The sequence below is a fragment of the Aquarana catesbeiana genome, linkage group LG09 (assembly GCF_042186555.1).
Source record: "Aquarana catesbeiana isolate 2022-GZ linkage group LG09, ASM4218655v1, whole genome shotgun sequence".
Taxonomy (NCBI): domain Eukaryota; kingdom Metazoa; phylum Chordata; class Amphibia; order Anura; family Ranidae; genus Aquarana; species Aquarana catesbeiana.
In genome coordinates this window covers 297325238-297349341 of record NC_133332.1, presented here as the reverse complement: position 1 = coordinate 297349341, position 24104 = coordinate 297325238, and the positions used below count along the sequence as shown (strand labels likewise).

General features: G+C 43.3%; 1 protein-coding gene across 1 annotated transcript in view; it reads right to left on the bottom strand.

The window, feature by feature from the left end:
- Positions 1-2151: 2151 nt before the first annotated feature.
- The window catches only part of QRFP (pyroglutamylated RFamide peptide), a 106077-nt gene continuing 84124 nt past the window's right edge, over positions 2152-24104 (bottom strand). Inside the window, exon 2 of the mRNA XM_073597997.1 lies at positions 2152-3069. Coding sequence (XP_073454098.1) covers positions 2656-3069 — 414 coding nt within the window. The 3' untranslated portion in view covers positions 2152-2655. The remainder of the gene's footprint in view (positions 3070-24104) is intronic.

Genomic DNA, 24104 nt, shown 5'->3' with positions numbered 1-24104 from the left:
AAATGGATAAAAAGACGAATAGCATCTATACAATACATACATGATACACAGAAACAAAACACAGAAAAAAATATCATGGTATACAAAAGAACATCAATACTCTCCAATGGGTAGTGTACCCTGATACCCGACACGTTTCCAGTCTTTTAAAAAAAGCACCTTCATGAGGGGTAGAGAGCGAAGTATACTCAGATAAATGTTAATTCAATTTGAATGATTCCATGTTCAAAATAGAAGGCAGGCACTGATATACATACACCATGCTTCACGCAGGATCTTGCTGTCTACAGGACATATGAGCGTCGGGTATCGGGGTACACTACCCATTGAAGAGTATTGATGTTCTTTTGTATACCATGATATTTTTTTCTGTGTTTTGTTTCTGTGTATCATGTATGTGTTGTACAGATGCTATTCGTCTTTTTATCTATTTGTATTAAACATGCAATATCATTAGTTATTAGTTATTAATTTTTACATCAGAGTTGGTGGTCTTTCAAAGTCCCACTTAGGGGGTATTTCCTTTTGTTCAAGTGCAATAGGGATGGAACTACCATACTCTGGATCTGACATGATAGAGGTCTCCTTTTCTTTGTAAGACTTCACTGGAGCGGATGGATAGGACCCAGTCCCCCTGTGCGGTCTCCACTCCCTTCAGGCAGCCCCTGAGAGATGAAGTCCCTCTCCTGGTTCCTCAACAACATGTTCCGATGGAGGAAACACAAATGACTGACCAGGAACCTGAGGGACCGCCTTTTTGAACTGTGGCAATGTGTTTCCTGTGGTGATGGGAGGGACTCTTTCTTAAGGGCTGTCCTGGAAGACGACTGGGGAAATACCTGTACCATCTGGGTGAGTCAAAGCCCTGCTTCCCCTGCGAGAGCAGTGTCGGGGTCCAGATCCGAACCTGGGACCTCTGCATTGTCTGGCTGTAACTCTTCTCTCAGTGCCACTGGAGATGCTTGGCAGCTCCCTGCCTGATCCCTTGGGCAACCTTGCTTTGTATCTTGTTTCTGGTAAGCCTCAAACTTTGTTCCTCCCTTGAACTAACTGATTTAAGCCATGTCTGTACTTCCTGTTTGCCGGATTAATGTACCAGCCAGTATCTTTTTCCTTTGAGTACTTGCAGCTGTCCTTATCTTAGCTGCCACTCATTATCGATCCTTGGACTGTTCGACTACACTTCTGTCTAACACTGTCCAGCTACTACTCGCTACTCACCCTTGGCTTGTTCATCAACTAAGCTTCTGTCTGATCCCATTCAGCTACTACTTGTTATTGACCTTGGCTTGTTCATCAACAATGCTATTGGTTGTTCCTTATCTACTTCATTAGGTACCTGACCCCCGCTTGCTCTATTACTACAGTGGCACAAACTGGCCTCAGACCCTGACTCTAAACCGTGTCATCCAGCGATGCCTGCCTTATCATACATCCTGTAATTATGAGTTATGAGCCAGAAAAAGGAACTACTGCACATGGCAGGAGGAGCAGGTATTCACACACCATTAAGTGTGAAATACCTGCAGTGGATAGGGAGCAGCGATGCAGCAGGGTTTTAGGACACAGGCAACCAGAAAAATAAATATAGATGGGCTTCTTTTACAGGGGCAATCCTCCTTCTATAAGTGACCTGAGGTTTAAGGTTTGCTTTATTGCAGCATGACTCTGTGCGCAGGAATACGCATGTTAACGCATGCACAAGTGTGAAGGGAGACCTAAAATGTGTGTTTTTTTTTTTTTGTTTTGGATAGAACCGGTTAAAAGCTATGCTATTTATGTCCAATGGGAGGGAGATTTCCTTTCATATTCTGTCTTGAAGACGCAAGTGAATCTATCTGGCGGGGACACACCGCAATAACATATGATGGGGTTTCATATTCCTCCCTATTCAATCCAAAAGACAAAAATAAATTGTTTTGGCTATGGTTACACTTTACTGCTTGCAGTCCAGGCAGTTCTGAGCGTTACTCCTACAAGTCCAGTGACACCATGGCCAATCTAGCCAGTGCACCGTCAGCCTATAAGTCAATGGGATACTTGGGCTAAGTGCCTAGACAGGACCAAGTGATGCCATTTTAGACAAGAAACTAGAGAAAATAAATTAAAACAACTTGACACATTTTTGATTTGCTGTAACAGACACTACCATATATTTAAAGGTACAATGTACACAACCTTTTTTTTTTCTTCCTTTTAATAGTTTGATGTACAAAATAAAAACTCAGTTTGATGATACATTGTTAAACCCCGGTTTGTTTTCTTAAAGTCTCTTTAGCAGATATTTTAACAGTTAAAATAATATTCATGAGCCACTAAGTAGCTAAAAAAAAACTGTCAGCTCTCCTTTAAACTTTCAATATTTTTCCATACCCAACCGATAAAAAAAACAGAGTTTGGATGAGTCTTGGGCATAATTGATTCATTACTCTCTCACTTGTATAGCAGGAAGATTTCATTGACTTGTTTGAAATGGATTCTGCAAATGTTTGCTTTAATGGATGGAAGTGTGCTACAGAATCAGGAATATATTTGTACAGCACTTTCAACAGCTTAAAGGAAGAAGCCTTGCCCGTGACTTTTTTTATACTGGGGAACAGGAGATATAAAATAATTAGAGAGACTGGCACATAGACCCGATTTAAATGTTTTGATCTATCGTCTTCCGAATCGGAAACTGAAGCCACCTTTTTTTCTATTGTAACCGTTCAACTCTTCAGCCAGTGATCCAAGGGCTGTGCCTACTCGTTTGTCAATTTGTGGTTCAAAGTCATCAACGTCATTCCCTTCGTCTCTCCTACCAAACCTAAACCTGAAGCCGGCTCTTTCTTTACCGAAACCTTGGAGTTCCTTGGCTACACTGAACAGTGATGCCGGGTCTGTTGATTTCTTATCTCTCGGGTTTGCAAGATGTTGGAGGTATGTTGGGCTATTCTCATCCCTGTCAGTCAGTATTTTCCACAGCGTAATCTTCTCCCAAGGTTCACCGTCCTCCAAGCTTTCCTGTAGGCCAAAGCAGGATCCAAGTACCATTAGGAGCAGGAGAGACAGTCCACTAGCGCCCTTCATCTAGAGGATAAGACAATAGATCACCATTACAATGCATCTCCAGCAGTAATTAGAGAGTAAAGTGTCTGTCCAGCCAAAACCTTTTTACTTTGGGATAGAGTAGGGAAGGGTTAGAGCCTCTGATAGTTTCTATTTTCTATCTAGGACTCCATTAATGGGGTGTAACCTCCCTTCCTGTCCTGCTAACAGGGTTTTCCCAAACAGAAAGTGAGAGGAATTCACCAACCGAAAACTTTATTTTCCATATTTGTCCCCGTTGCAGGTTTTGCAGGTTTTTTTTTTTTTTTTTACTTCCTATCTATTGAAGTGTTGTCAGCAAGACAAGAAGTGAGCGTAAAAGTTTCCACCAGAGCCCCAGATAGCAGTAAGAATTTAACATAAGTTGTAATCCGTTCCCACTCTGCATGATATGGTGTTCATAAAAAAAAAAAAAACATTTTATTTAGTTTCAAAGTTTGTTGTGAGCCACAAGAACCAATGAGCCTTCTTTTTAAGTATGTTAGAAGATGGGTCCAAGAATCACAGACAGGCCCCTTGTATCCCTAAAGTTGGTCCATGAAAACTTTAAAGAAGTTTGTTTGGGTCAAGCTAGCCCAAACAAACTATTTGCTACATTAACGTGTGCACCCGCTGAGCACGCTGTATAAACTGTATGTAGCCTCAGCTACTTGAAGCATACAGCACTGTGTTCCCCATGTGTATGATGAGGCCTTCCTGTTTCATATCCGGAACAAAATAGCGCTGGACTGAGTGGCACACAGCCATTCATAGGCCGCTTTGTATTTGATCAATACAAATACAAAACTTCCTTTTGACTGGCTGAGTCAGAGAATGTGACATCATCCGACTGCCTTGTCAGCCAGAAGAAGCTTTGTATTCATTGATAAAATACAAATCTGCTTTTGAATGACGGAGTGCCGCTCAGCCTGACGCTCGTCCCAAGTCCGGAATACAGTGCTGTATACTGTATGTTAATCCAAGTGTTGCACTATCCATATAAAATGCATACATATCTCATATATATATATATATATATATATATATATATATATATATATATATATATATATATATATATATATATATACACACTCACATATATACACACAATTGACAATTGTCAAATCAAAATAAAAAGCTCATATAAACCAACAATTAAATATGCAAAATAGAAAAGTTCATATATGGTCCAGTGAAGTCCATCAGATAAAGAGAAAGTGCTCTTGTGCAAAAAGTTCATTAATATGCATACGTGTTAGAAAGATTCCATGCTCCAATGTGGAAAAAGATGACACCCACAACCAGAAGTGCACACCCCACTCACAAGCCGCTTACCAGCTGCTATGACTCCGAGAGTCTGGCTGCACATTATCCCAGTATCCCGATGGGATGGATGGATATCAGGAACCGGAACTCCAAGGAGGATTATCCTATAACCAGGATGGTCAACATTAAGCTCAGTAAGAGAGAGAGAGAAACACAGGAGGAACTCAGTGTAGTAATTACTAGTTCAAGGCTTTTTAATGAGGGTTAAAACTACAAAATAGGCAGGGGTAAAATTGCATGTATTGCAGTATATCACATATAGGCACCCCAGGTAGGTACAGTAAGGTCACCACTATAGCTACCAATGTATTTCCTTCAAAAGAACATTCTCAAGGGATAGAGGAGTATATTTGTCGACATAATGTGGGTGCAGCTATCACCAGGATAATTTGCTTGTTTGTTTATGGACACTGCGCAACTTAATTTGGAATTTGTTATACTGTATGTAGCTGAGGCCCCCGTGGGCGCACATACTAGTGTAGCAAATAGTTTGTTTGGGCCACCTTGGCCCAAACATTTTAAAGTTCCCCTGGGTCCACTTAGGCCTACAAGGGGCCCTGTCTGTGATTTTTGGACCCATCTTCTGACATACTGAAAAAAAATGCTCATTGGTTCTTGGTGAAAGTAAAGTTGTAGATCAGCTTTAAACTTTTCAAACTGTAAGGATATCTAGTGTGAGTGCATCTAACATTTGAAGGTAAACAATAATGGGGGGAGATTATAAAAACTGGAACAGACATAATCTGGAGCAGCTGTGCAATGCAGGCAGTTCACTTCTAGTTAAGCTTGGAAAATGAAAGACACAAGCTGATTGGTTGCCATGCACAGCTGCTCCAGATTCTGTCTGCTCTAGTTTTGATCAATTCTCCTCAGTATTTTTAGCAATTTATTCTTATAGTTTCACAATTCTAGATACCTGTTCTTGTTTTTTTGTAATAAAAATAACTATAGAGATATGAAGACTTGCCATTGGGTGAAAACTGCATTTCAATGCAATCACTCAGTCCTTAACCACTTAAGCCCCGGACCATTTTGTAGGCCAAAGACCAGAGCACTTTTTGCGATTCGGCACTGCGTCGCTTTAACCGACGATTGCGTGGTCGTACGACGTGGCTCCCAAACAAAATTGACGGCCTTTTTTCCCCACAAATAGAGCTTTCTTTTGGTGGTATTTGATCACCTCTGCGTTTTTTATTTTTCGCGCTATAAAGCAACAATTTTGAAAAAAAAAATGCATAATTTTTTACTTTTTGTTATAATAAATATCCCCCAAAAATATATAAAAAAAAAATATTTAGAATACAGTTTAGGCTGTGTTCTAATACATATTTTTGGTAAAAAAATCGCAATAAGCGTTTATTGATTGGTTTGAACAAAAGTTATAGCATCTACAAAATAGGGGATAGTTTTATGGGATTTTTATTAATAATTTTTTTTTTTACTAGTAATGGCGGCGATCTGCCATTTTTATTGTGACTGCGACATTATGGCGGACAGATCGGACACTTTTGGCGCTATTTTGGGACCATTTACATCTATACAGCGATCGGTGCAATTAAAAATGCATTGATTACTGTGTAAATGTGACTGGCAGTGAAGGGGTTAAGTGTGTCCTAGGGAGTGATTCTAACTGGGGGACTGTGTGTGACACGACACTGATCACCGCTCCCAATTACAGGGAGCTGTGATCAGTGTCACTAGGCAGAACGGGGAAATGCTTGTTTACATCAGCATTTCCCCATTCTCCCTCTCCGTGAGACGATCACAGGTATCCCCGCGGACATCGAGTCTGCGGGACCCACGATCACACACACAGAGCTTGCGGCGGAGGCAAACCGCTTCTTAAAGGACAACGTACAGGTACATTAATATGCCTGTACGTGCCCTTCTGCCGACGTATATCGGCGTGAGCCAGTCAGCAAGCGTTTAAAGCAGTTGTAAACCCTGGGGAAAAAAAAACTAAGAAAAAAACCTGCAAGACATAACAAGGCATAATGAGCTAGTATGCATTGCATACTAGCTCATTTAGAAATACTTACCTTAAAACGAAGCCCGTCCAGTGGCGCCCACAGTGTCTGGTGGTATGCTCTGTGTACAGTGTCTGGTGGTATGTTCTGTGTACAGTGTCTGGTGGTATGTTCTGTGTACAGTGTCTGGTGGTATGTTCTGTGTACAGTGTCTGGTGGTATGCTCTGTGTACAGTGTCTGGTGGTATGCTCTGTGTACAATGTCTGGTGGTATGCTCTGTGTACAATGTCTGGTGGTATGCTCTGTGTACAGTGTCTAGTGGTATGCTCTGTGTACAGTGTCTGGTGGTATGCTCTGTGTACAGTGTCTGGTGGTATGCTCTGTGTACAGTGTCTGGTGGTATGCTCTGTGTACAGTGTCCGGTGGTATGCTCTGTGTACAGTGACTGGTGGTATGCTCTGTATACAGTTTGGGGTTTCAATGAGCAGTCATGGATCGGGAATAACACCCTCCAAGCTGCTATTGTAGAGTTCTAGAATACATCTGCCTTTCATAATAACCTTCCAGAACATCCGAAAATCTTTAAGAACAAAATAGAAATCCATCGGTGGTACACACATAATGGCGGCTGATCCTCAATCCACATTCTTTCATTTAAATGACGCACATCTGAAATGCAAATGTGCAGTTTTGGGTTGAGGAAGGCCGCGGTGTTTGTAAACTCTGCAGCAGTCTCCATATAGATATGAGCTGTATCCACCTCTGTTTTCTCTAACTCTGAAGACACAATCACAGCATTGGACCCCCAGATCTGAGAGGTAGGTATAGGGGGGTACACACAGACACACAACACTTGCCTTCATGAGAAGCGTCAGATGTAGGCAGAGGACCCTGAGGTCACCTTCTTTTTCTGATGTCCCAGGATCCTTCTAGATTCCCTACAGCTGCCTGTCAAAGAGCAAAGCAAGGAGCTCCCTGTTAGATGCCGGACATCTTCCCTTGTGTTTCTTCCAGGTTCCAGCACTATGAGTGGCCGGAGCCGCAAAGACGTCACTCCTACGTATGCGCGCCAGAGCCACCTTTTACTGCAAAGGCTCTGAAGGTGCGGCACAGTAAGCCGGCCATTCAGAGTGCATGTGCCGATGATGTCATTGGCTGCACGCACTCTGAATATCTCCTAAACTCTGAAAGTTTAGGAGATATTCACAGTACCTACAGGTAAGCCTTATAGGCTTACCTGTAGGTACAAGTAAAAAATAAGACTTTACTTTCACTTTAACAACTGCTGAGATATGATTTCAGCCACATATAGAGTGCGTTGTTTTAAATTTGTCCCTCAACTTAAAAACTTGTATTGGGTAAAGGAGCAGTAAAGCACAACCATTGTGTAGACCTGCAAAGGAGGAGGTGGAACCTGTGTATGTAATAAGTACATGATAGTTGCCTGCTTTTAGGAGATTGCAAATTTGAAGTATTTACAGTGTGCTGTTCACATTTACATTTACATTCACACACACACACACACTACACACAGCGCGTATAATAAGTATTTAAAACGAGTAAATATATTTCTAAAGGTGCTACTGACATGATATTTTCACCACCTGTCAGTAACAACCCATGCCATCCATTCATACAAAGAAACAAAAACAAATTAAGTTCAGAAAAGAAATTATGTGTAATAAAATGGAATGACACAGGGAAAAAGTATTGAATACGCTAACTGAAATGTATTTAATACTTAGTACGAAAATCCTTTGTTGGTAATGACAGCGTCAAGACACCTCCTGTATGGAGAAACTAGTCGCATGCATTGCTCAAGTGTGATTTTGACCCATTCTTCCACACAAACAAGAATCTTGAAGGTTCTGTGGGCCTCTTTTATGAACTCTGATCTTTAGTTCTTTCCATGGATTTTCTATTGGATTCAAGTCAGATGATTGGCTGGGCCATTCTAACAGCTTTATTTTCTTTCTTTGAAACCAATTGAGCAATTCCTTGGCTTTGTGTTTGGGATCATTGTCCTGCTGAAATGTCCACCCTTATGTCATCTTAATCATCCTGGTAGATGGCAGCAAATTTTTATTAAGACTGTCTATATTTTTATAGGTATATTTTTCTAGTCATCCTTCCTTCAATGACGTGAAGTTTGCCAGTACGGTATGCTGAAAAACAGCCCCACACCATGATGTTCCCACCTCCAAATGTCACTGTTGGTATGGGGGTCTTTTTGGGGTGATGTGCAGTGCCATTTGACCTCCAAACATGCTGTGTATTATGGCGTCCAAAGAGTCCAATTTTGGTCTCATCTGACCAGACTATATGCTCCCAGTATTTCACAAGCTTGCCTAAATGTTGTGCAGCAAACTTTAAACGAGCTTCAACATGCTTCAGCAATGGAGTCTTGCATGGTAAGCGTGCATACAGGCTATGGCGGTTGAGTGCTTTCCTTATTGTTTTCTTTGAAACAATTGTACATACAAATTGCAGGTCTTTCTGAAGCTCTCCACAAGTGGTCCTTGGCTGTTGGACAACTCTTCTGATAACTATTTTCACTCTTCTTTCAGAAATTTTGCAAGGAGCACCTGGTCATGGCTGGCTTGTGGATAAATTATGTTCTTCCCTTCTTCCCACTTCCGGATTATGGCCCCAACAGTGCTCACTGGAACATTCAGAAGTTTAGAAACCCTTCTGTAACCAATGCCATCAGTGTGTTTAGCAACAATAAGGTTACGAAGGCCTTGAGAGCGCTCTTTGCTTTTACCCATCATGAGATGTTTCTTGTGTGACACCTTGGTAATGAGACTGAAACAGCTGATATTAATTTGCATTGACAAGGGGCAGGATTGCTTTAATTACTGATAGATTTCAACCGGTGTCTTGGCTTTCTATGCCTTTTTGTACCTCCCTTTCTTCATGTGTTCAATACTTTTACCCTGTGACACTTCTGAACATTTGTTTTGGTTTCTTTGTGTGTATGGATTGCATGGGTTGTTACCGACATGTGGTGAAAATTCCATGTCAATAACACCTTTTTCTTTATCATACATAATGGGACACAGAGCCATAGTTATTAACTTAATGGGTATATAGGCACCTTCAGGTGATGGACACTGGTATACACAATACAGGAAGTTGGCTCCCCTATATAACCCCTCCTCCCTCTAGGAGTACTTCAGTTTTTTTGCCAGTGTCTAAGGTTTTGGTGAAGATGTGCTCTGGAGGTATACCATGCTGGATTTAAACAGCCTCTATTGACTGGATCCATCCAAAGTGCCACTAAGGCCAAGTTGGATGGTACACAGGCCTCGCATAAGAAGAACAAGGTTTTGCCTGTAATGCCTCTCTTTGTAGGGCTGGACCCCAGGACCCAGGACTTTTTTGGTCATGCTACATTACCTAAAATTTTCCTGAGGGGTGCTATACAGGTCCAAGGCAGTGGCCCCCCTATAATAGGGACCCGGTCCTTGAAGGTTTGCTAACACAGCCCGCCATGATGGATGACGTTTGGATCTGTCTGTTACAGCAGTATCCTGCAGCGAGGAAAACGTAAGGGAAGAAGCCTAGGAACTGTAAAAAGTCCACCTATGCTTTTTTCTTACATAAGTAAAAATGTTGTCATGCCTAATGTCTCCACTAGAGGGAGTAAATGCACACCTTAGTACGTTGCTTCTCAGTCAGCTCAGAAGTCCCAGCTAAACAGCACGTGTGTGGTCTCAGCAAGCCAGGGGGAATCCTCATCTAGAACATTTCCCCCCTGGGGGAGGGAGGAACAACTGTAGCTTGTATCCCCCCCACCCCTTAGGGGGTGCGGCGGTGGCAGCGGCTTTTCATTTAGAGCTTATTCTTCTATTCCCAAAGAAAGTTTTTAAACTTCCCGCCTCCCAGCCCTCCCTTGCCTCCCCTCTCTCCAAGGAGCGTATCAATGCCGTCCATGCGTGCGTGGACGTGGTCTAGGGCTAATTAAAACAAAGGGGGGACATTGATCAAAGTAGGGGGCATGGCTTACGGGCGTGGCACCATGCGCGGGACGCAAGTACACGAGGAGCACACGGCGCAGGCGCTGGGGACGGAGACAGACGCTCACAGCTGCAGTGGACACACAGGACACAAGAGCGCTGGGTGCACGTAGGGGATGCAGGCATTTCCAGTACAGAAAATAACATTGATAACAACTAAAGCTGAACTTTATTAGCATTGTTTTTTGCTAAACTATTTTGCTAAGTGGGTTGTGCATTAGCTTACTGCCTCTGTTTTTTTGTGCTCAGCACTATGGCTCCCAAAAAAGACACCCCAAAGGTACCAAAAATTCCACCCCAGGCGCTGGCAACTCCAGTCGTGTCTCCACACTGTCATCCTCGCCATACCAGACATACCTCGATACCACATATGGCAAGCCAGGGTGAGTCTTTGGGACCAATTGGTGGTGCAACTGCTTCTCACATTTCAGCCCCTGTATACGTGACTGAAGATACGTTTTCCTCCGCCCTGCAGGGCCTAGAAGGAAGATTAGTGACTTTAATCGCATCCGCTATCCAAAAGGATAGGAAGCGTGTTAGATCCCCCTCCCCCACTTCAGACCCCTTACCAAGGAAACAGTGGGTAGAGGATGAGGGGTTTCCCTCAGGTGATCAGGAAGAAGGGCAAACAGATTACTCCTCTGCAGAGGAAACAACGGTACATGAGCCTTTTTCAGCCTCGCAATCTGAGAAATTGCTGATACAATCTCTTACAGAGATGGTTCGTGCCTCTTTCAAGCTACCTCTAGCAGAGTCAGCTGATAGTTCTGTTCCTTCTTTAGGTTCCTTAAAACCTTCACAGCCTTTTCATGCGTTTCCTGTACATGCATTATTAGAAAAGCTTATTTATACTGAATGGGATCACTCATATAAGCATTTTCTCCCTCCAAAGAGATTCACAGCACTCTATCCCATGGAGGAGAAATTCACCAAAAGATGGAAGGTACCAGCAGTTGACCCTGCGATTTCCAGTGTGACTAATAGTCTAACTTGTCTAGTAGACAATGCACAAATGCTTAAAGATCCAACTGATAAAAGATTGGAATTTCTGTTAAAATCCTCTTTTTCCTTGGCAGGTGCGGTTACTCAGCCTGCAGTCGCTGCAATAGGCATCTGTCAGTCCCTAAGGGACCAGTTTGACAGGCCCTTATAGAGGTCCCTGCACAACAGGCCTGCAATTTGGCCGAACTACCAAAGGCACTATGTTTTGCCATAGACCTAATGAAAGATTCTATTCACCAGGTGTCCCACCTTGTGCTTGTGCTAGTACACATGCGTAGGACCTGTGGTTAAAAAATTGGTCAGCCCAAGCACCTTGCAAAAGGCTTCTGACTAGTGTCCCTTTTCATGGGGATCGACTATTTGGGGAGGATTTGGACAAACACATCCAAATGATTTCTAGTGGGAAGAGTACTCTTTTGCCAGTCAAAAGAAAGTATCAACGTCCTTCATTTAAACTGACTTTTTCCCCTGCGCCAGGGGCATCCGTCTCTAGGCAGTGGCGACGGCCTCCACCGTCAGACTCTAGAGGAAAGCTTCAGGGTCAGGCCCAGGCACAGAAGAAGACCTGGGGCCGGAAATCTGCAAAGCGGAATACTAAAGTCTCATTATGAAGAGGAACGCCCCCCCCCCTCGCTAGAGTGGGGGGAAGACTTCTGCAATACTCAGAAGTCTGGCAAGAGGAAATTCAGGACAGATGGGTCATCTCCACGGTGTCTCTAGGATACAAACTAGAATTTCGGGAGTTTCCACCATCTCGTTTTCTGAGATCAGACGTTTCCAAAGATCCAGGGAAAAGGAAATCTCTGTTTCAGGCATTAGACCGATTTCTAGCTCAGGGGGTGATCATACAGATCCCCACGGAAGAGCAAGGTTTGGGGTTTTATTCAAACCTCTTTACGGTACCAAAACCGAATGGAGATATCAGACCCATTCTAGATCTAAAGAATCAAAATCAGTTCCTGAAGATCCGCTCCTTTCGCAGGGAGTCAATCAGGTCAGTAGTTTCTATCCTACAAGGAGGAGAACTTCTGGCGTCTGTCGACATCAGGGATGCATATCTGCATGTCCTTATATTTCCCGCTCACCAAAGATTTCTGCAGTTCGAAGTAGAACAGCAGCACTTTCAGTCTGTAGCCTTGCCCTACGGGCTAGCCACAGCACCCTGGGTGTTCACAAAAGTACTGGCCCCACCTCTAGCCAGGTTAAGGGCACAGGGCCATAACAGTCTTGGCGTACCTAGATGATCTATTGCTAATAGACCAATCGGTGGCTCGTTTGGAGCAAAGTGTACACATTACAACCAATTACGTGAAAAGTCTGGGTTGGATTCTCAACCTAGAGAAATCTTCCTTAAAACCGCTAAAAAAACTAGAGTATTTGGGTCTGATCAAAGATACACCCCGGAAAAAGGTGTTCTTGCCTCAGGCAAAAATCAACTTCATAAGAGAGTTGGTGTGGATGGTCAGGTCGAAAGGAGATCCCTCCATTCACCTTTGCATGAGGTTGTTAGGAAAGATGGTGGCTTCATTCGAAGCAGTTCCCTATGCCCAGTTCCATTTGAGACTTTTGCAAAACAGTATTCTATCTGCTTGGAACAAAACGATCCAAGCTTTAGACTTGCCAATGCGGCTGTCCCCAAGAGTGTCCCAAAGCCTCAATTGGTGGTTACTAACCCAGAATCTGCTAAAAGGAAAATGCTTCAGACCAGTTATCTGGAAAGTGGTAACGACAGACACCAGCCTTTCAGGCTGGTGAGCAGTACTAGAGAAAGCAACTGTCCAGGGACAGTGGTCAAGAACCGAAAGAGCCTTGCCCATCAATATCCTAGAGATTCGGGCAGTGCCTCTGGCTCTGAAGGCCTGGACTTCCAGTTTACAGGATTGTCCTGTCAGGATCCAATCCGACAATGCCACAGCGGTGGCCTATATCAATCACCAAGGGGGCACCAAGAGTCCTGCAGCGCAGACAGAGGTGAACCATATTCTAACTTGGGCAGAAAGGAATGTTCCATGCCTGTTGGCAGTCTTCATCCCGGGAGTAGAGAATTGGCAGGCGGACTACCTGAGTCGCCAGCAGTTATTCCTGGGGGAATGGTCTCTTCACCCCGACATTTTTCGGGCTGTTTGCCAAAGATGGGGTACTCCGGACGTAAATCTTCGAGCGTCCAGATTCAACATGAAGTTAGTCAACTTTGTGTCCAGAACAAGGGATCCACTCACATGCAAGACAGATGCGTTGGTGACCCCGTGGGATCAGTTTTCACTGATCTATGCATTTCCCCCTATTCAGTTGCTGCCTCGACTTCTTTGCAGGATCAAGCTGGAAAGAAAGCCGGTATTTCTGGTAGTACCAGCATGGCCCAGAAGGTCATGGTATGCAGAAATCGCAATCGGTGGAGGATCCATGGTCCTTTCCACTACGGCCAGACCTACTCTCACAGGGGCCGATATTCCATCCTACCTTGCAAACGCTAAATTTAACGGCTTGGCTATTGAAACCCACATTCTAAAGAAATGTGGGCTTTCGGGGTCAGTTATCTCTACTTTAATTAATGCAAGTAAGCCAGCTTCCAGAACTAAATATTATAGAGTCTGGAGGGCTTATGTTTCCTGATGTGAATCCAAGGGTTGGCACCCTCGGAGATATATCATAGGTAGAGTTCTTGCCTTTCTACAATTAGGGGTAGAGATGACGTTGGCCTTGAGTACTATTAAGGGCCAAGTCTCAGCTTTATCGGTCTTATTTCAAAGACCGCTTGCTACACATTCTTTACACACACACACATATATATATATATATATATATATATATATATATATATATATATATATATATATATATATACAGTGCCTTGCAAAAGTTTTCACCCCCTTTGGCTTTTTACCTGTTTTGGTACATTACAGCCTTTAGTTCAATGTTTTTTTTAATCTGAATTTAATGTGATGGATCAGAAAACAATAATCTAAGTTGGTTAAATAAAATTAGAAAAATATATACATAAAACTATTTTTCAGAAATAAAAAACTGTTAATTGGCATGTGCGTATGTATTCACCCCCTTTGTTATGAAGAGCATAAAAAGCTCTGGTGCAACCAATTACCTTCAGAAGTCACATAATTAGTGAAATCATGTCCACCTGTGTGCAATCTAAGTGTCACATGATCTGTCATTACATATACACACCTTTTTGAAAGGCCCCAGAGGCTGCAACATCTAAGCAAGAGGTACCACTAACCAAACACTGCCATGAAGACCAAGGAACTCTCCAAACAAGTAAAGGACAATGATGTTGAGAAGTACAAGTCAGGGTTAGGTTATAAAAAAAGTCCAAATCCAAGAGATGGCCACACACCAAAACTCACAGACCGGGCAAGGAGGGCATTAATCAGAGAGGCAGCACAGAAACCTAAGTTAACCTTGGAGGAGTTGCAGAGTTCCACAGTAGAGACTGGAGTATCTGTACATAGGATGACAATAAGTCGTACGCTCCATAGAGTTGGGCTTTATGGCAGAGTGGCCAGAAGAAAGCAATTACTTTAAGCAAAAAACAAAATGGCACATTTTGAGTTTGCGAAAAGGCATGTGGGAGACTCCAAAAATGTATGGAGGAAGGTGCTCTGGTCTGATGAGACTAAAATTAAACTTTTTGGCCATCAAAGAAAACGTTATGTCTGGCGCAAACCCAACACATCACATCACCCAAAGAACACCATTCCCATAGTGAAACATGGTATGGTGGTGGCAGCATCATGCTGTGGGGATGTTTTTCAGCAGTCGGGAATGGGAAACTGGTCAGAGTTGAGGGAAAGATGGATGGTGCTAAATACAGGGATATTCTTGAGCAAAACCTGTACCACAAACCTGTACCACTCTGTGTGTGATTTGAGGCTAGGACGGAGGTTCACCTTCCAGCAGGACAATGACCCCAAACACACTGCTAAAGCAACACTTGAGTGGTTTAAGGGGAAACATGTAAATGTGTTGGAATGGCCTAGTCAAAGCCCAGACCTCCATCAAATAGAAAATCTGTGGTCAGACTTAGATTGCTGTTCAAAAGCACAAACCATCCAACTTGAAGGAGCTGGAGCAGTTTTGCAAGGAGCAATGGGCAAAAATCCCAATGGTAAGATGTGGCAAGCTCATAGAGACTTATCCAAAGCGACTTGGAGCTGTGATAGCCGCAAAAGGTGGCTCTACAAAGTATTGACTTTAGGGGGGTGAATAGTTAGGACAAAATAACAGAAAAAGTCATTGTGCATATTTGTTTGCTTCACAAAAAAAAAAAAAAAATATTCAAAGTTGTGGGCATGTTCTGTAAATTAAATTATGCAAATCCTCAAACAATCCATGTTAATTCCAGGTTGTCAGGCAACAAAACATGAAAAATGCCAAGAGGGTGAATATTTTTGCAAGGCACTGTGTGTGTGTGTGTGTATGTATATATATATATATATATATATATATATATATATATATATATATATATATATATATATATATTCTATGCAATGTCTTGAAATTTTCCACATTTTGTCATGTTACAACCAAAAACGTAAATGTATTTTATTGGGATTTTATGTGATAGACCAACACAAAGTGGCACATAATTGTGAAGTGGATGGAAAATGATGATAAATGGTTTTCAAAAAGTTTTACAAATATGTGAAAAGTATGGCGTGCGGGCGTGGCCTGGACGGCGATGTGAGCGGACGTGCGAGACTGTAGCTCCGCTGCCGGCAGATCCTTCTTCACCCATCCTGTATGATAAGAACATCGAAATCCGCTCCAAAACAACCAGGGACCGGGCACGGACTTCCGAGCACATCATGTCCCCGCCAAAACGAACCAACGCAGCCTCCTCTTCCCTCGAGAGATACCGCAGGACGGAGCGGGATGCAGAGGGCCAAGATGGCGCCGCGCCAGCAGAGCACACAGCTTCTCCCTCAGGACAAGCGACTAATGACACCAGTAAGGTACTCGAGGCAATCTCTCTATGTCAGTCCACTTTAACAACTAAAATAGAGGAGGTGAAGGTGGACATTTCGCTAATTAGACAAGACATGTCAAAAATTAGGGAACGGGTCACTGAGGCTGAGACTAGAATCGGGCGGGTGGAGGACACGCTATACCCTATGCAGAACTCACAGGAGGACATACAACGTCAGCTACAACAGTTGGCACAGAAACAGGATGATTTGGAGAACCGGACCCGCAGGTCCAATCTTCGGTTTATTGGACTGCCAGAGGGCTCAGAGGGCACTGACCCAGCCACCTTCTTAGAGCAACTTTTGATTAAAACGTATGGGAGAGAGGCATTTTCAACTACTTTTGTAGTGGAACGCACCCATCGAATGCCGGCCCGACGCCCACCAGAGGGGGCACCCCCGCGCACATTTATTGCAAAGCTGTTGAACTTCAGGGACCGAGATGCGGTCCTAAGGCTGGCAAGACTGAAAGGAAACATCCCATTTCAATCCGGTTCCATCTCAGCGTTCCCGGACTTCTCAGCGGAGGTCCAGCGCCAAAGAGCCCGGTTCTCCGACATAAAACGTCACCTGAGAGCGCATCATATAAAATATGCAATGCTTTTTCCAGCCCGCCTTCGTGTGGTGGGTGAGGATCGTGTTCACTTCTTTGATGACCCAAACCTGGCCTCCACATGGCTGGATCAGCAAGATGCGCAGAGAAATCGCCCTGCCTGATGCATACCCTCGCGGCCGGTCAAAGTAAGTGACACTGCACTGCTCCTTAAACTGCGATATTTCTTATAACCCCTCTGACCCACTCCCATAGATGTACCTTCACTGACCCCACGGACGCGGATTGTCTACGGAATATTATACTCTTCGGCCCTGAATCTACCCTCTATACACCTAGGCCCTCCACCGACAAAATTCTACAATGCCAACGTGCCTCATACACTGCTCCAGATCCATACGTACTTTACCACAGGATCTTTAAGTTTCCCGTACAAGTGCCTTCACGATAACCAACACTGGAACAGCCTGTCACTTTGGATCATTCCACCAATATTATACCCTATTTTTTCCTCCCCCCCTTTCTTATATCCCCCACTTTGCCTAAACCCTTGTTTTACCACCAACTATACTTTATCGGATTACAAAGGACTGCCACGACCCCACCATTACCTATGGAGTACGAGGACTTTTTCCTGGCTAAATACAAAGTCTCTTCACCACATGTCATAGTAAAAATGGTTCCTACCATACGGAAACTCTCCTATTCGCCGCATAATTGACGCTACGTATGGTTCATCGCTGGTGTAATACCCAGTATTTGTTCGCCCCCAAAGGGTGTTTGCTTATGTCGCCACTGTCGTTGCCCAATAGGCTCTTGACGGTGCTGACCTGTTTAATGTGCACCTGTTTTTTGTTCTTGCCTTTTCGTTTTAATTTACCTGGCAGTAACACCCTTCTTCCTTACAGGTGCACTAGGTTTGGGTTATATGCCCCAGTCAAGTTTGGGCGACTGAGGGCAGGGAGGGCGGGGAGGGAAAAAGTTAAAGTTCAAGTTAAGCTACGAAACATGTATAACAACTTGCAATGCACGGTAATGAATATGTATGTGTACTGTTATATGGAGGAGGGAAGAGCAACTGAGATCACCTTGGGAGGATGGGGGATGGCATGCGCCCCTAACAAGCACCATAAATTAATCCTAAAAGAAATATGGAAATGCTACTCAAATGGCTAATTTGAAATTCCTTATTTGGAATATCCGTGGGATCCGAGACAAACTTAAACGCACGGCTGTCTTCACCTGCCTTAAAACGTACCGTGCAGACATCACGGTTTTAGTTGAGATGTTACAGGACAGCTCCAGCTCGCGCTGAAGCGGCCATGGGTAGGCTGGGCGTTTCATGCCACTCACACTCCCTACTCCCGCAGGGTCTCAGTACTTATAACTAAAACTGCTCCCTTTGTATTGATCTCAGTACGTACAGATCCCCACGGCAGCTATGTTTTCATACATTGCACATTATATGGCTCCCAATACTTGGTTATGGCATTTTATATACCCCCACCGTATAAATCCAATCTAATCACGGAAGGCCTACTATATATGGCTCAACACCCCAATATACCCGCTATCTGGATGGGGGACTTTAATAAGGTATTGAATCCCCAGATAGATAGAACACAATCAAACCAAAATGTCCACCTCTCAGATACCACCAGACTAGGACGCACACTAAAAGAATTCTCGCTGACTGACGTCTGGAGATACAAACACCCCCATGATTTAATGTACTCGTGTTTTTCGGCAACTCACTCCACTATGTCCCGCATCGACCTTATTCTAGTTTCTGACACGATACTCCCCAAACTAATAGACTCAGGATATCACACTAGATCTCTCTCTGACCACGCCCCTTGCTGGACAACACTGCAATTGACCCAGCACGTTGGTCCTCGTACATGGCGTTTACACCCCTTCTGGTTGTCAATGGTAAGGGACCAAGAGGAGACACACACAGACTGGAAATTCTTTTTTAGAGTTAACCAAAACACTGCCTCTCTGGGACACATTTGGGAGGCGTACAAATTACATGTCCGTACTATTCTAACTTCCCGCATAAATAGAATCAAAACCTCCTCCAATTTACTTCTCGAGCAGGCCTCAGATAGGATTGACCTTCTAACAAAGGAATTTCACAAAGACCCCAGTCAGGACAAGGCAGCAGCACTTAGACTCCACACACGACTATTGGACCAACTACACTACGACAAAGCTAAAAAGAAGCTCATTTTCCTAAAACAACGCGTGTTCGAGCAAGGGGAGCGCTCTGGCAAATTACTAGCATATTTAGCCCACCAGAACACCAACCCCCCAGTAGTGGTAACCCTGTTAGGACCCCAAAATACCATAATCTCAGATCCCCCCGCAGTAGCAGAAGCTTTTCGTAAATACTACTCGGACCTATACTCCTCTAAGGTATCAGTTACTGCACAGGAAACTAGAGCATTCCTCCGGGAAATCCCCTTTCCACAATTATCTGAATCTCAGATACAAGAACTAGAGGCCCCCCTCACACTAGATGAAATTACCCTAGCCATAGCTTCCTTGGCGCCGGGTAAGGTGCCAGGGGGAGATGGTATCCCACTGGATTTCTGTGCGGCATATTCTGAGATATTGGCCCCTGAACTTTTGAAATTATACAATCACATATTTGAAACTGAATCCCTTCCTGAAACCCTCCGCCAGGCGGTAATTATAGTAATCCCCAAACCGGGTAAGGACCCCCAACTACCAGAATCCTATCGCCCTATTTCACTTCTCCAAGCAGACATAAAAATATTAGCCAAAATATTAGCCATACGCCTTAATAACAGCATTCTCTCCCTCATTCACCCCGATCAGACAGGGTTCATGCCAGGAAAAAACACAGCTATGAATTTAAGACGCCTCCACATGAATATTCAAGCGGAACGCGAGAATATGGGAGATAGGGCGGTGGTAGCGCTCGACGCCGCTAAGGCATTCGATTCAGTGGAGTGGGGATATCTCTGGGAGTGCCTGCGGGGATACGGTTTTGGTCCCAACTTTATACAATGGGTACAGCTATTATATTACTCCCCAATGGCAAGAGTGGTGATAAATGGCTGGACATCCGATTCCTTCCCACTGAGTAGAGGAACCCGTCAGGGGTGTCCGCTGTCCCCTCTGCTATATGCTTTGGCGGTGGAACCCTTGGCTATCTCCCTTAGACAGAACCCACACATACGGGGACTACGAGCGGGACCTCTGACGGAGACAATAAGCTTGTACGCAGACGACATGCTTCTTTATCTAGAGGATACTGGCCCATCCCTACAGGCGTCCCTCCTAACCATTGAAGAATTTGGTAAACATTCAGGTCTAAGCATGAACTGGACTAAATCTCAGATTCTCCCCATATATGTGACATCCCCCACACACAGTGCGGCATCCCTCCCTCTGCAAAGAGTTGCAGCTATTAAATACTTAGGCATATAAATCACTAGAGATCCACTGGAATACACCACAAATAATATCGAACCACTTTTTTCATATTTAAAATCCCGAACACAAACCTGGGCAAGACTCCCTCTTGGAGTAATGGGCAGGATTAACCTCTTTAAGATGATACTATTGCCAAAGTTCCTCTATATACTTTGGAACTCTCCAATTTTTATTCCCCTTAAAACCTTCAAAACCATTGATAAAATTCTTAATTCCTTTGTTTGGGGCTCTAATAGGCATAAATTGGCCTGGAATACACTTAAGAACCCAACAGCCTATGGGGGCGCTGCCCTTCCGGATGTACACACATACTATTTAGCAGCCCAGCTCTCACACTTCTATTATATCCACAAAACAGACGAGGAAAGATATCAAATCTTAGTATGCAAGAAAGCCAACAAAGACTTATACTCCCCATTACAAGTACTCTTCAGAGGAGGCAACACGAAACATAAAAAAGAGGATCGCAACCTGCTGCTGTCCCAACACAGACGAGTATGGGAGAGAGCTGTCAGACTCACTGGTACTGATTTTTTTCATTCGCACACTCCACTGTGGCATAACCCACAACTGAGGGAGCTTATGTCCCTGCCCGGGACCCTCAGTTGGGCCGCTAAAGGAATAGTGTTCTTATACCAGGTTATCACTATATTTGGTATGAGAAACTTTGAAACAATCTGTGAAGAGTATGACCTCTCTCCTCATATGCGATTTAGATACATACAACTGAAACACGCACTCCAAACACAATTCGCAAATGGCTTCCCCAATCCACAATCACTAACATTACTAGATGTGATCACAGGATCAGACCCAGACAAACTTATCTCTACCCTGTACACCACCCTACGCACCAAAACGGTAGCCAGAATTGCCGATAAGCATATATTGACACACACAGAGTGGCTCGGCCCCACCCCCCTGCACCCTTCTTACAGGATTTGATTGGCAGCAGCAGATGCCAATGGTTCTTGCTGCTATAACTGCAGCCTGTGAGGAGAGACCAGCGCTGCTACAGACAGGCATAGAGATGGATTAAGAGAGGGTTTAGGTAAGTATAAAGGTTGCTGATGTGGCGATACAGCTAGTGCAACATTTTTTAGCCTTTAGAACCACTTTAATGTATTATAGATTCTTTTGGGGTACAGATGTGACTTTCCTTTTTGGTAGTAGATTTGGATACATACATTTTTATTTCCTTGGTTTATTAAATAATAGTAAAAAAATAAAAGATTGGAGAACAATTTTTTGTTGTTTTGTACTTAAATACTGAATAGATTCCTAAGCAGTTTAAAGGATTGGCTTGGCGCTTCTCTCTCCTCCTTTTTTGCTTTCCTTTTGTTCACAGTGATTGGGATCCCCAGCCCGTGCCTGAAGCAGCCTCGCTCCCTTTACAGCCTCCATTTAGAGACTAATTTTTAGGGGTTCATCCCCCAAAACTTTCAATCCATTCACCATTTACAAGGTTGTACCTTCATGTATCAGCATGCAAATGCATGCCTTTTCATTTAAATTTTAAACTTTTTAATCTTGTTCATCAGATGGTTTAGTGCTGAACATAATACCAATATGGTGTATGTGTTTCCTCCTAATGTCAGATTGATGCGGGCAAAAATTTTCGACTTCACAGGTTTTCTATTGCTGAAAATTCAAATATTATTGCAAATGATATTGCGTTTATACTTATTTGATGTTTATGCAGTAAATACAAATGTCATCCAGATCATCTAATTTAGATCATTTTTGGGACCAGTAGGTCAGAAAAAAAGCTATAAATTAGGAATGCTTTCAGAAATAAAAGTGTTATTCGTTTATTTGTTATCAGTTAACAAAATGGAAAGTAAATGAACAGAAGAGAAATCCAAATCAATATTTGGTGAGACCAACCTTTGCCTTCAAATCGGCATCAATTCTTTTTGGTATACTTGCACAATATTTTTAAAGGAACTTGGCAGGTAGGTTTTCAAAACATCTTGGATAGCTAACCACAGATCTTCTGTGGGTGTAGGATGCCTCATGTCCTTCTGTCTCTTTATGTAATTCCTGACAGCTTCAATGACAGTGAGATCAGGTCTCTGTGTGGGCCAAACCATCACTTCCAGGACTCCTTGTTCTTCCGTTCTTCTTTACACTGAAAATAGTTCCTATGTTAGTTCCTGTAATTTGCTGTATGCTTGGGGTCGTTGTCCTGCTGCTGAATAAATTTGGGGCCAATCACACGCCTGCCTGATGGTATAGGCATGATGGATAGGTATCTGCCTGTATTTCTTAGCATTAAGGACACCATTGATCATGGTCAAATCTCCAACTCCATTTGCAGAAATACAGCCTCAAACTTGCAAGGAATCTCTACAATGCGTCACTGTTGCCTGCAGACACTCAATATTGTACCGCTGTCCAGCCCTACGATGAACATACTGCCTCCTGCTACAGCCAAATATTTCTAATTTTGACTCATCAGTCCAGAGCATCTGCTGCCATTTTTCTGCACCTCAGTTCCGATGTTTTTGTGCATAGTTGAGTCACTTAGCCTTGTTTCCACGTCCAGAGTTTTAGCTTTTTGGCTGCAATTATTCCATGAAGACCACTTCTGGCCAGCCTTCTCCAGACAGTAGATGGGGGTAAATGGGTCCCACTGGTTTCTATCAGTTCTGTGCTGATGGCACTGCTGGATATCTTCTGATGTTGAAGGGAATTAAGCATGATGTGTCTTTCATCTTCTGCATTATGTTTCCTTGGCCGACCACTGCGGTCCTCAACGTTGCCCGTTTCCTTGTGCATCGTCAAGAGATTGAACAGTGCAATCCCTAAACCCCAATCTGCTTTGAAATCTTTGCCTGGAAGAGACCTTGCTGATGCACTATAACTACCTTCTACCTTATGTCTTGTTGCTGTGCTCAGTCTTGCTATGGTGTGTTACCTGCGACATGTCTTCTACAACCCCTGGCAACAATTATGGAATCACCAGTCCCTGAGGATGTTCCTTCAGTTGTTTTTTGTTGTAGAAAAAAAGCAGATCACAGACATGGCCAAAAACAAAAGGCATTTCAAATGGCAACTTTCTGGCTTTAAGAAACACTAAAAGAAATCAAGAAAAATAATTGTGGTGGCCAGTAACAGTTAGATTTATAGAACAAACACAGGGAATAAATGATGGAATCACTCAATTCTGAGGAAAAAAATATGGAATCGCCCTGTAAATTTTCATTACAAACATTAACACCTGCATCAGATTAAATCTGCTTGTTAGTATGTAGGTAAAGAGGGTAAATCATCACGCAGTGTTGCACAAGATGTTGGTTGTTCACAGTCGGCTGTGTCTAAAACATGGACCAAATACAAACAACATGGGAAGGTGGTTAAAGGCAAGCATACTGGTAGACCAAGGAAGACATCAAAGCGTCAAGACAGAAAACTTAAAGCAATATGCCTTGAAAACAGAAAATGTACAACAAAACAAATGAGGAACTAATGGTAGGAAACTGGAGTCAACATCTGTGACCGAACTGTAAGAAACCGCCTAAAGGAAATGGGATTTACATACAGAAAAGCTAAAAGAAAGCCATCTCTAACACCTAAACACAAAAAACAAGGTTACAATGGGCTAAGGAAAGGCAATCGTGGACTGTGGATGATTGGATGAAAGTCATATTCAGTGATAAATCTCGAATCTGCATTGGGCAAGGTGATGATGCTGGAACTTTTGTTTGGTGCTGT